At 39.3% G+C, this 13,310-nt stretch overlaps 1 protein-coding gene across 1 annotated transcript in view; it reads left to right on the forward strand.

Moving 5' to 3' along the window:
- LOC144693252 (EH domain-containing protein 3-like) overlaps positions 1 to 13,310 on the forward strand; it is a 59,838-nt gene that overhangs the window by 27,713 nt on the left and 18,815 nt on the right. Inside the window, exon 4 of the mRNA XM_078562923.1 lies at positions 8,208 to 8,620. Coding sequence (XP_078419049.1) covers positions 8,208 to 8,620 — 413 coding nt within the window. The remainder of the gene's footprint in view (positions 1 to 8,207; positions 8,621 to 13,310) is intronic.

Below are 13,310 nucleotides of genomic sequence, written 5' to 3' on the forward strand. Positions count from 1 at the left end.
GTGGGACTAGGCGGAATGCTCTCAGAGAACCAGTGCTGACTTATTGGGCAGAATGGCCTCCTGCACTGTAAAAATACTGTGATACGATTGCTAAATTGTGAGATTTCTTCCCAACTTGGCCAGAAGAAAATTCCTATGAAGATCAACAGAGCCAGCCTTCACATTCCTGCTTGCTGTTTTTGAAGAGGTGCAAAGGGAATAAGTGACAGCCTGGACCTGTGGCAGTAGTATGGTGTGGTGAGAAATGGTGTCCTCTCCTACTTGCCACCCTAAATCTGCAATGATTGTGTGGTCTTTCTTATGTAGGTCACCCACTAACACTGAAGGTGCTACAAATATTCTAGTGACAGTGTGTCCACTCCCACTGTTCATAGTTTGTAACAAAATTATAAATGTTTTCATAGTGAGCTTTCACTGAGTGTTATCCCATTATCATCATCTATCATCTATCTTCTACAAATAAAAGTTTTTCATAGTTGGCTCATTTGCTGTTGTATATTCACAAATCTGCTCAATTGCCTTGAAACAATTTTCTCAATTAAACCTCCTTACCAAAATGAACCAGCATATGATGCTGGTTAAATCCTGGAATTTCCTTTGAGGAAAATAGTAGTTAATGGTATTTTTATTACTTTTCATATGCTGCAGCACAATACCACTGAGGCATTTTATTGTTTAATGCTTGACTGTAGTAAGATATGGGTTGGGTCTGCCAATTTCATTCTGTTCCTGTTAAAAGGCACAAAGCTGGATGTTATCCCATCGGAGCTGGAGTAAGCTCAGTTTTTAGTGGGCTGTACAGATGACAGAAATAGATAGTTTTGTTTTGTAGGGAGTGGGGGGAGGTGGGAGTGAGGAGGATGGTTAAGCAAAAAACAAAAGTCCCTCTTCCTGAACATCCATGCATCTGGTTGCCTTGAATACCTTCATATCACATCTATGACTTCCACTGGTATTGGTGGCATGTCTTTACCTTCTGAACTTTTATCTCATGCTTGAGTTCTCCCTCAATGCCTTTGTTTCTTTCCCCCTTGATCTGTCTGTTTGCTTCTCTCCTGAGCCACTCTTTCCCGCCACAATTGGGCTTTGCCTGGGTGAGTATTTTTGCTGTGTAACACAAGATTCAAGAATTTTTTGGTGCAGGTTTGGTACTATTTGTGTAAAGAGCAGGATATTATGTATTGTAGTGTATTGGCTCAACTCTGCCTCTTGTATGAAAAATACTGATATTTATTAAGTAAGGCTTAACAACATGGGTCATTTTTTTCAAGTCATGTTAAGGAATTCTTCTGTAACTGAAAAATCCAGTGGTCAGAGGTCTTACAGAGATTGTATTGCTTTAAGATTGATTAGTGTAATAAATAAATGGTTCTGTTTGACTAACGTAGAATTTATTGCAGGACACTAGCAAACTGAACAATAACTTATGCTTGTTTTCCATAAGCAATTTTTTTCCTTCCTCTGTTGTAATTAATTATCGGACAGCTTGCTGGCTTCTCACCACTTTGCAAGCTGCCAAGACATTATTTTGACATGGTTAATATATTCCCGTAACATGGCACACTTTTATTTAGTATAAAAATAGAAAATTCTGGAAAAACCCAGCAGATCTGGTAGCAAGTGTGGAGAGAGAAACAGAGTTAACGTTTTGAATCCATATGACTCTTCTTCAGAGATAAAGAGAAGGAGAAATGTGATGGATTTATACTGTTTAAGAGGGGGTGGAGCAAAATAGGAGGTCAGGGATAGGTGGGAGCTCAGGAGAGATTGACAAAGATGTCATGGACACAAGACAAAGGGAGTGTTAATGGTAGTGTTAAAGACTAAAGAAGGTGCTGATTGTGGGATAAAGGTGAGATAGCAGAAAGAGGGTCAGCGCTCTGTGAAAGCACAACACAGAAATGAGGGACAGGTGGCCTGTGGGTTGGGGGTTGGGAAAAAGGATTTTTAAAAAATGTTAAATTATTTTATTTAAGGTAGCTGAGGAATGCATATTAACATTCAAAAGTAAATGACCACCAGGCCTATTAAATTCACCCCATTCCAATATGGTGCAATCATGCAGAGTCAAAAATCCAGTTGTCAAATCAGGAAAAACTGGGCAATTCCACGCTGACTTTTAAAAGCAATTGAGTAAAGCTCCAGGAGAAACTGGTAGTCAATGTCTCCTCATAGTTATGTCTAGCTTGGATCTTACCTTGTACAACTAGAAATGTCCTCTTCATTCCAGATTCTGTTACATTCCTCTTTAAAATATTGCAGCTAATCTATACTCATCACATTCAGGAACCCTGTTCAAAATAATGCTCTTTAGCAAAATGGTATCTCTTTGTCTATGTACTTTACAATATGCCTATAACAGGTCATTGTCTAGATTTACACAGAGCTGTCGCAGGTCTTGTATTCCAGGATTTTTTTGGATGAGGTTAATACTGGAAAGGCTCAAAGCTTATTTGCAGGGCTGGACAAGGAGATCACTGAGCAAAGTCACACTCGTGCTCAAAATATATGTGTAAACTCTCAGAACACTCAACTTACTCTTAAAGGGATGTTATTCCTTACATATGTCTGCGGTTCCAACCTATGCATGAAAATCACCATAGCGAGGAAAGTTTGGGATTTTACTCCCACTTTTTAAAATTCTGTACATTGGATGGTTTCAATGGACCATATTTTACAGGAGTGGGCATCTCTGTGTGTCCTTGCAGGCTTGTTTGTGTAGGTTTAGGCTTTTAACATCGTTTTGACCACAAAGTTGCTGAAAGTACAAGTTGATAACAGCATGGTGAGGACAACAGGGAATCTTGACCTTGGTAAACAATTGGAAAAACAGTGTATGTCCTCAACCAATGAGATAAAAAGATTGAGAAATAAACAACAAGGGCTGGGAAGGATGGTGAATTAAAGGATCAGTGTCCAATCAAGTACAGAAAGATAATAGAGAGAATAGATATAGAGAGAAATAGAAACAAAAGAAAAGTAGTGATCATTTAAAGTTTGACATTGTTAATATTTGCAGCAATTCAATATGGAGGAATGAAACTCAGCATTTTTAATTGTTCAATTTCTGGGTGAGGGACATTGAATGGCAGTCATTATCAAGTATAACATCATTAAAAGAGCCCTTACATTGTTAATTAGTAGACTGAGCTTACTGTGATGAGTTTAACGGACAATTAATATACAATGTCATGAAAATCATGATAACATTCAATACCATTTCGCAAAGCCAATGACAGTGGTACAAGTCGACAGGCAGCTTGTGATTCACAATTCACAGGTTATCTTTTCCTCGCCACAAGTTGCAAGCTGACTTATGCATTAACAGGGAAGGTTCACATATATTTATTCTTTCAGCAAATTCTGAAACAATGTATAATGTACTCAGGATTCATTTTTGCAAAGTAAGATAGAGCACACAGCCTATGAATTTGAAATCCCTTATTTAATGACAACTTGTTTGTCTTCAAGTGGAATTATTCAGACCTGATAGCATAACAAATACTGTAGCTGCAGCGTTCTACTGCAGGAGGCAAAAAAAATTGAATCTTGATGTCCTGGATACAGTAATCTAATAGTATTCTTTAATCTCATCTTCTGGTATTCAAAACCATTCATCGATTCCTAATAGTAATTTTGAATTGCTGAATAGCATTTGATTCTCTGATTCGATGGGATCCTGTGCAGGCAGAAGCTGCTGCCTCAGCAGGAGAAATTTTGTGTCGTTATCTAAACCTCCATTTTGCTAATTTCGTTTTGTTTCATTTTCTTGCTTGTCTGAGTAAACATCAACAGGAAATGCTACTCCATTATGAAACAAAACCAAAATACTGTGGATGCTGGGAATTTGAAATAATAGAAAATGCTGGAAACATTCGGCAGATCAGGTAGCACCTGTAGAGTGTTAGGAACAATGTATAGCTTTAAAGTTAATTTATATTTTGTATTTGGGTGTTAAGGAAGGTGAAATCTGGTTTTTGTTTCATTTAAAGGTTTTTGTGAACTAGGCGATGGGAACCCTGGAGCCCTGTTTGTATACATGCATTTTTAATGAGGTTTTACAACGCTTGAAGTGAAGAGATGGGTTACCAAGGAGTTAGTAGTTTAGTGAAGTTAATAAAAATAAAGTAGAAAAAACTATGCTGTTGCCTAGCAATGGGAGTCCAGAGATGCACAGAGAGACATAGAAACACAGAAGGGCAGTCAGTTAGTGTGTGTATACAAGAGAGTGCTGGCAGAAGACCTAATCTCTCAAAATAAATCCTGCAAGCCTGCTGGGGAACTGAGTTTAGGGAACTCATGTTTGCTCTGAAGTTGAAGTAATAGGGAGTTTAGATTGCAGTTTTTGGGTGTCTTAGGGAGAGATACCAACTGAAGAAAAGTATCTAGTGAATGTCCGACGGAAGAAAGCTATTTGAAACTGAGCTAATTCGAGCAAGAAACCTTGGTGTTGAGATGGTGGTAAATCTTCACTGGAGTTTTGTATCTGTAAGGGTTGCTGGGATAAAAGGAATAGTGAGTTTGAATCATTTTCTGGTATCGGTATTGAAATCTTTCCAATTTTTTTTTGTCTAGTATAATATAGTTCATTTTTTCTTGTTTGATAAATGTTTTATTCTTGTGTTAATTGTATACTGGTAGACGCTTGTGAATGTGTTCAGTAACTGACCTCCGTGGTTTCTTTAAAAAAAAACATTAGGATCTACCAAGCAATGTTTCACTCAGGGACCTGACTTATCCAGCATTAACATCAGCTGGAATCATAACAAGAGGAAGAAAAACAGTTAAACGGGTCAATAACTTTTTCATAAGCTGCCTCATATGTTGTGTCTATGTCCTGGGCTAATGTGCAGTTACTTTTGTTTTTCTCTGAGTGATGTGTTTTCATGCAGCACTGATCTTGCAACTTAGAATGACTGGCCTTTGGAACTTTTCTATTTCAAGATGGCCTTAGCAGACTCCCACCTTAGTTTTCTGTTCTGCTTTGCCATTGTTTGATGTGTATGTGAAGGGTAACTTGAGAATAAAGTCACATGACTTACTATAAATATGGCCTTTCCTCATTCTTAGTTCAATCATTTTTTTAAATCTCAAGATTACTATTTATGTGTTAAATTACCTATATGAAGTTTGTTTCTTTGCCCCCTTTCAAAAAAAGCTGTTTTACAGATTCTAAATAATCATTAGTTGTTACGCACTTCACGTTCAGAAGGTATAGAGGCAGTTTCTATGTGACCGTCCCCATTCCATTCCAAAATCTGTCTTTCTGTCCTTGCAGATTTAACAGTTAACCATCTAGCATCTTTGTGTCATGCCCAGCCCAGTAAAGGCAGGTCCTGTTCATAATTTTTAAAACAAACTTTACTCAATGTGGCATCTTCTAGAACTGACTTTTTTCTTTTATAAAATGGAAAATAAAATGCTGCAGAAGATGGCCGCTGAGGGTCATCTGCTTTGGCCTGCAGATTCAAAACTGCCCACTGTTTCAAAAAGACACATTGCAGCCTAGAGATGTCACCACCCTTCTCATGAAATCATCCAAAAGGTGTTTCCTGACTTGAATGGGTCATTCTGAAACCAAGATGGTGATTGTCTCAAACCCCCAGGGTAAATGTCTGCAAACAATGACCCAAGTTGTGGCTAATCAACTTAAGCCCAACACCATATTTGGAAGGGAAATGTGTGAAGCCACATGGTAAGGCAGCCATGTTGTTCTCCCTATTTAATCTTTAAGTACTGCACACAACTGCAAGCAATAAGAAGAGAAACAGCAGCAGCAGAAAGGGAGCAACACCTTTGCCTTAAGAACTGGAAACTATAATATGGTAAGGTCTCCAAGCCTGATCCTTTTTTGAGCCCACCAATATAGCAAACCAACCTCCTGGTAAGCAGACTACAAGGAACTAACTTTGACCTGCAGGAAGCCCATCTGTTCGAGAGAATCCAGCAACAACTCTAGCATATTAAATTCACCTAACTTCACTTCAGGAATGAAAATCCTTTTTATTTAAACCCACTGAAAGCTTGCTGCTGGGTTTCAAATTATCCACACACTTGGGTTAAGAAACACACTTGTCTTTCTTTTCAAAAAACAAGCTGATTACAGACAGTAGGGAAGGAAACAGGGGTTTCAGTAGTTCTGTCTCACCCTGTCGACTTGGACTTGCTTCCCCCAGTTGAGAAATCCATTTGACGTACATGTGGTGAATGTTCTCAAAGCCCTTCAGATGAACAAAATTCAGGAACCACTAGAAGGGCCTAAATTTTATTCCCTTTTAGTTTCTTTTGAAGAAAAAATACATTTGATGTAAATACCCATCCGTTCAATAACAGTATTACCCATGAAAGAAGAAATGGGGAAATGTATTTTGGGTTCAGAATCTAATGTTTTCAGCTTTTGTTCATAACCGCTGGCTACTTTTCACACTTAACAGTTTTCCCTGGGGTCTAACAAATGATGTGGGCTGCTGTTTGTAGCACAGAGCTTTGAATCAGTGCATTGTACTGGTTGGGTTAGATCTTTACTATCATATTGGCCAATTCTGAGAAGGATGTTGAAGCCTTGGAGAATGTGCAGAAGAGATTTACCAGGACGGTACCAGGGATGAGGAACTTCAGTTATGTGGGGAGTCTAGAGCAGCTGACATTGTCCTCCTTGGAGCACAGCAGGTTGAAGGCAGATTTGATAAAGAAGATCAGAATTATGAAGGATTTGATATAATAGATGGGGAGAAACTGTTTCCACTGGCAAGGCAGTTGATAACCAAGAGACATGGATTTAAAATAGTTGACAAAAGAACCAGGGGGGAGAAGGTGAGAACTTTTTTACACAGCAAGTTATGATGACCTGGAATGCACTGCTTGAGAGGTGGCAGCAGGCTCAGTAGTAACTTTGAAAAGGCAATCAGGTTTATATTTGAAAATAAAAAAAATTGGAGGGCTATGGGAAAAGAAGAATGGAGCAGGACTAATTGGATATCCCTTTTAAAGAACCAGCGATGGCATGATGGGCCAAATAGTCTCCTTCGGGGCTGAAAAATTGAAATTTACAATTGGTAAAGAGAAACACTGTTAAGTGGATATGATTTTGCCAAGCTATTTTTTCATTTAACCATTCTATTCTTTTGAGTGTAGAAGTTGCTACCACTAAGAGTGGTAGGAGCAAATGGCATAGATGCATTTAAAGGGAAACAAGATAAACACATGAGGGAAAAGGGAATAGAATTGATGGTGTTAGGTAATGAATGAAGGGTGGGAGGCAGATAGTATGGAATATAAACATTGGCCTGGACCTATTGGGTTGAATTATCTTTATGTGCTGGGAATACCAAGTAATGTAACCTTGTGCAAGAAGCTATGTGAAGCAAATCGCCAGAGAAGCCCATTTGCCACACAGCATCATACAAAGAAGCACCAAATATGCTTCAGCCATCCCATAAAGTGGCTTTGAAGACATTGAATAGTTGGATTATGGGGCAACCAGATGATCTTTATATTGCAGCACTGTCCTTGGCTATATGGTGAGCTGTATATTCCAGATAACTTTGGGTCTTCCCTGACTTTTAAGGAATCTAAAATTCATCAGATTAGGTTCCAGATCTAGTTATGGGATAGCCTACAGCAAATATTTTTTGCAGTAGAGGGGGCTAAGAGATGAGGTTGTGTTTTTGGTTCTTTCTAATGTAAGATTATGCTCCACTCCATTTTGACATGATGGGCAATTGCTAGACCTGTCCTGGAGAGGACAACATGATATGGTGCAATTTTATAAAACTGTGTTTTCTTAAAATGCCATTGTTTAAAATGTAGCCCGAGTTCAGGTCAGTAGAATGGCACCTCTGTTTTATCCTTGTTTATACAGATTGGTAATTGGAGAATGGTCGGCTTATGCATCTTGGATATAGCTGTCCTCTTCATTACACACTATTTTGGGATTGAAATGAGCATGTGTGATGATAAATTTATTGCAGCCTTCTTCAGTTGAAGAAACTGAGGATGTGATCAATACAAGACCCTGTATAGAGCTAACTTGGGGTAGACTCTCAGGGGACTCTTCCTGGCAACTTGATTGCCAGGAAGGCAAGGTATTAATGCTAGTCCTGAGGGTTTTAAAAAATATATATTTTGGGGTTTCTCTACCAAGCTGTTTGATGTTTATCCTAGGTGAAAGAAATATTTAACCAATCTTCTGTCTGCATTTTCTTTAGGTTATGACTTTTCAGAAGTTTTGCGATGGTTTGCTGAAAGAGTTGATCGTATCATCCTGTTGTTTGATGCTCACAAGTTGGATATATCTGATGAGTTTTCTGATGCTATCAAGGCACTAAAAGGGCAAGATGACAAAATTAGAGTTGTCTTGAACAAGGCAGACCAAGTTGACACACAGCAACTGATGAGGGTGTATGGTGCATTGATGTGGTCCCTCGGCAAAGTGATTGACACCCCAGAGGTTGTACGTGTCTACATAGGCTCCTTCTGGTCCAAACCCCTCCAGATTACAGAGAATCGGAAACTTTTTGAGTTGGAAACAGAAGACCTCTTCAGGGATATCAAGGGTTTACCTCGGAATGCTGCACTGCGCAAACTCAATGACCTCATCAAACGAGCCAGGCTTGCAAAGGTAGGCATTTAAATGATCCTTCAGTCTAGCTCATTACAACATGGTAATGGATCATTTAAAAGTGGTATTGTCAGCCCTCTACAGCAAAAGCAAAATACTACACATGATTGGAATCTGAAACAAATTTAGAATTCTGAGAACACCTGTGTGGAGAGAGTTAAATTTTAGAGAGAAATGTGTTGAGTGTTTTTATTGTCAGCTGTTTAGATAGTTAGCTTTTATTTGTCTGCGTTCCTAGAAGGCATGAAATGTTGGATTCGACATTGTTTTAGGAAGAGTTTAAGCTAGGTGTGGCACAGTAAAATCCCAAAACGTATGCATTCTCATTCCCTCCTGCTATTTAGATTTCATTATTTGTTGTTTTTAGAAGCAGCCTAACTCTCCCAGCTGAAGATAGGAATTTTCAAATCCATTGGATCCTGAAGGGAAGTACCTGTAAACTTAGTATCTTCTGCTCTTGTCAGATTTTCAGTGTTTAGAATTTCTGGGTTACACAATTTAGAGTACCCTATAGGTAGCCTCTTCTAAAGCAGTCCCTCGGGATCGAGGATGACTTGCTTCCACTTAGGTTCGATGCGTTCTGATGTGGCTGATAAGTCCCTTGTGCATTTTGCAGACTCTGCTACATGTGGGGCAGGTGGTGCTAGAAGGATTGGGTAGATGGGTTGTTTGGAGCTTTGTTGCACGCCTTCCAACGTCTTGACTTCGCCTCTGCATGTTCCCGACAAGGTGTCTCAATGTGTTCGGTACCTTCCCAGATGAGCCGCCTTCATTTTGGTCACCCACAAGCTAGGGATTCCCATGACTCGGCTGGGATATTTGACCTCTTCAGGGGGATACTTTGAGAACATTCCTTAAGCGTTTCTGCAGTTGTCCTGGGAGTCTCCTGCTGTGGGAGAGTTCCCAATAGAGCAGTTGATTTGGGAGTCTAATGAATGACATGTCCCACCCAGCGAAACTGGTTTTGAGTGATTAGTGCCTTGATGCTGGATATGTTGACTTGGGAGAGGACATTGTTGCTGGTCTGCCATTCTTGCCACTGGATTTGGAGGATCTTGCGAAGACGCTGCTGGTGGTTCTTCAGTGCTTTGAGGTGCCTGCTATTGGCTGTCTTTGAAGTCTTTGAAGCATATAGGGGTGCGGGAATCACTGCTGTCTGGTAAACCTGACAGATCCTGGTCTTCAAATATTCTTTTCCTGTCGGCAACAGACTTGGAATATACAAATAGCAGATGGGAATATCCTTAAATGAGGAAGTACTGAGAGGGGTAGATGAACCAAGATTTAGGGGCCCAAGTACACAAGCTATTAAAGCTAGCTTCCAAATGTAAAAGTGATCAAAGTGGCAATGGGATAGAATGTGTAGAAGTTAAAAGCTTGGAGGTTTTCCTTCAGTGTTATAGAACCCTGGTCTGATTGTATATTTTTAGAGGGAATTATGGAACAGAGACACCTGGGGGTGCTTGTGCACAAATCTTTGAAGGTAGCAGATCAGGTTAACAAAACAGTTAACACAATTATATAGGATCCTAGACTTTATAAATAGAGGCAAAGAGTACAAAAGCCAGGCAGTTATGCTGAACCTATATAAAACACTAATTCAGCCACAGCTGGAGTACTGTGCCCAATTCTGGGTGCCATACATTAGGAAGGATATGAAGGCTTTGTAGAGGGTATAGAAAAAATTTACCAGAACCAAGGATGAGAGATTACATTTACGTCAATAAAGCAGCACCAACTTCTCCAGTCTTAGTGCGGAATAGGCTAAGGGGCTGTTTGATAGAGGTGTTTAAAATGATGACAAGTAAAGAAAGAGAAACTGCTTCCATGTTTGAAGAGCTGATAAACAGAAGGTCAGATTTAAGGTGATTGACAAATGAACCAGGGTGATGTGAGAAAAAACTTTTTTGTGAAATGAGTAGTTAGATTTGGATACAATGCCTGTTATCAATCCAAAGGGACCTTCAAAAGGAATTGGATAAATACTTGAATGGTTTTTTAAAAATGCAAGATTATGGGGAAAGAGTGAGGGAGTAAAATAACTAGATTTTTCGAAAGAGCTGGTATAGAAATGTCGATTGGCCTCCTTTTGTGTTGCACTGTTCTATGATAGTGTGTTCAGTTTTGATTGGATGGATCGGTCTTGGAAAAAGGCCAGCAATGATTCACCAGGATGGTGCCTGGGATAAAAGGAGTCTTTTGTGATAGAACCCTAGATAATGTTGGATTACATCTTTGTGTCGGTCATGAGGTTAGCAGGTGATTTGACTTGAGGTGTTTGAAATAATGAAGTCTTTAACAAGATATATAGGAATGACTATTCCTTTTGCAAAATAATTCAAAAGGGAAATTCAGACTAAACATTTTGAAGTAAATTTCGGGAGGCACCTCTCCAAAGGTTTGTGTGAATGTGTTCTCGAAGGCCATAGATGCTTTCTATTGTGGTGCCAATAATATAAATAAACACTTGGAAAGGAAGAGCTTCAATGGATGTGAAAAATGGTGAGGGACTGGGAATAGATGGAGCTGCTAAGGCCAAAAAGATGAAGAATAACTCGGGTCAAACGCTGCCTCATTTTGCTTTGAAGTTATGAAGAGTGGTATTGGGGACTGATGTAGGGATGTTGAGTTCAGATATTTCCACTTATAACAGTTAGGATTATTTAACTGTTGTATTGTTGTTCTTGTTAATGCCAGAATTCCAGCTGTCACCCTAAACTCCTGGAGGATGAAGATGGGGGAAATTTCTCAGTCAAGTGAATTTTATGTACACACTTGATGTCAACATTTCATCAAAGCAAAATTGAACCTGAGAATGCTTGCTTAGTATAGGGCCTGCCATATCTCAGAATTATATCTCCTTTATAACTTCTGAGCAAAAGAATGCCAAAAGTAGAACTGATCCTGAAACCAGGTTACCATGGCATTCACCACGTCAGTGTTGCTTTTCAATTCAATGTAATTCAATGGAGTTGTGCATTTTGCCTTGATTTTCTGTCTGTTGAACACTAACTGAAGCACTGCAGGATTGAACATCATGCTAGCATAGTATTGTTTACCTCAGCTGAGAGGAGCACTGTGTTATGGACTTGAACCTCACTCGGGGTTAGCCTCATTCATGAAATGATCCCAGGTGGAATGGACTGTTGAGATGTACAAGGTTGATTTGATAATTCTAATTGTCGCCGTTGCTGCAAATCCATTTGGCAAGTGCAGCTGCAAAGTAAATTGCTATTTAATAGGAGTAACACTGTTTCAAATATATATGTTGCATATAATTAGTATCATTCTCTTGGATTTACTATAGCGTGTAACAGTCCAACAGAAACAGCACACATGAAATGCTGCCCTTGCTACAACCTAAGCTGAAGGGTGTGTTATATTTATATAACTTGTATCCTGAGGATGTGCTCTGTAGTCATGCTGGAAACTTTTGAACGTCTTAAACTACAAGGTCACGTACAAACAGTAATTTAATGTCACATTTCCAGTGACTAGTAGATGGAGGTTTTTTAATGCATTGTTTTTCTGAAGTGATAAAATGTACGAACATGAGTCATTTATACATTGGCTTCTGGAATGTACTTTGTGTTCCAGTATGCAGTTGGCTTGAACAGCAATGGTGCTGAATTTGATTTGGAAATAAGAGCCTTGAACTCGCAACTATTTGCATAGTGTCCTATTTGAAATTTCTTCCCATTTTTATCCTTTTAATTGTATGGAAAATGCTTTCTTTCTGCAACACAAACTATCATGTTATGAAACATTTCAATTCTGTTCAGGATTTCTCGGAATAAGCCTGTACTGATGAATTCTGTGGGGTTTATCTAATTACTTTTCCTGCCAGCTTACACTGTAATCTTCATGTTGTTTATGGCTGACAATGAGTTTTAATTTGGGTTTAATATCTTCTGAAGTTTACTCCTAACGTACAGTGTGCACCCACATCTGTGCTCTGTATTGACTTTGGATCTTCCGGCTGAATCTGGTACCACAGCAGTCTCCTGGCCACAAACTTCATCCACCGTTCCTGAAAATTAAATGTTGCTATCTGTACTATATAATTTTACTGCACTGAAGATGATCATTTGGCCATTGTGTCTATACTGGTTCTGTGCTTAAACATCCAAAATTAATCTTACTGTCCCGTACTTAGCCCACAGCTCTGTATGTTCCTCTGATTCAAATATTTATCCAATTTTTCCTTTCGAGATGTAATGGCTATCTATCTCAAGCAGGCCCTGCAGCAAAGCATTCCCTGCTCCAACAACCGGTTGTTGTCATGTTCTGGAAAAAGTCTCTATTTTCTTTTGTGCAATGTCCCTTTGAGTCCAAAGTGGGCTGGGGAGTATTCTGACAGAGGGTTAATTGGTTTCGTAATTACAACCTCATTAGGTTCTAAGAAATGCCCATGTGACCTGAGGTTGCCATGGGGACGAATAGCTAAGACGCAAAGGGTAAATAGAAAGCTAGTTGCAGTGGGGTTGGATCAGCCTGTGTTTTCTGTTTGGCAGTAGAGAACACTAGAGTTTGTGTAAAGAGGAAATAGAACAGTTTTCTGTTTGGCAGACTTCGAACAGATGCTGGTGGTGAAACAGATCTCTGAAAATAGAGCAAAGACTGTATTACTGTGTGTGTTATACAGTTGGAAAGAGTAGAGCTGAAGACAGGAAGGGCAAAGGGCTGTGAG

The sequence above is a fragment of the Cetorhinus maximus genome, chromosome 18 (assembly GCF_964194155.1).
Source record: "Cetorhinus maximus chromosome 18, sCetMax3.hap1.1, whole genome shotgun sequence".
Classification (NCBI taxonomy): domain Eukaryota; kingdom Metazoa; phylum Chordata; class Chondrichthyes; order Lamniformes; family Cetorhinidae; genus Cetorhinus; species Cetorhinus maximus.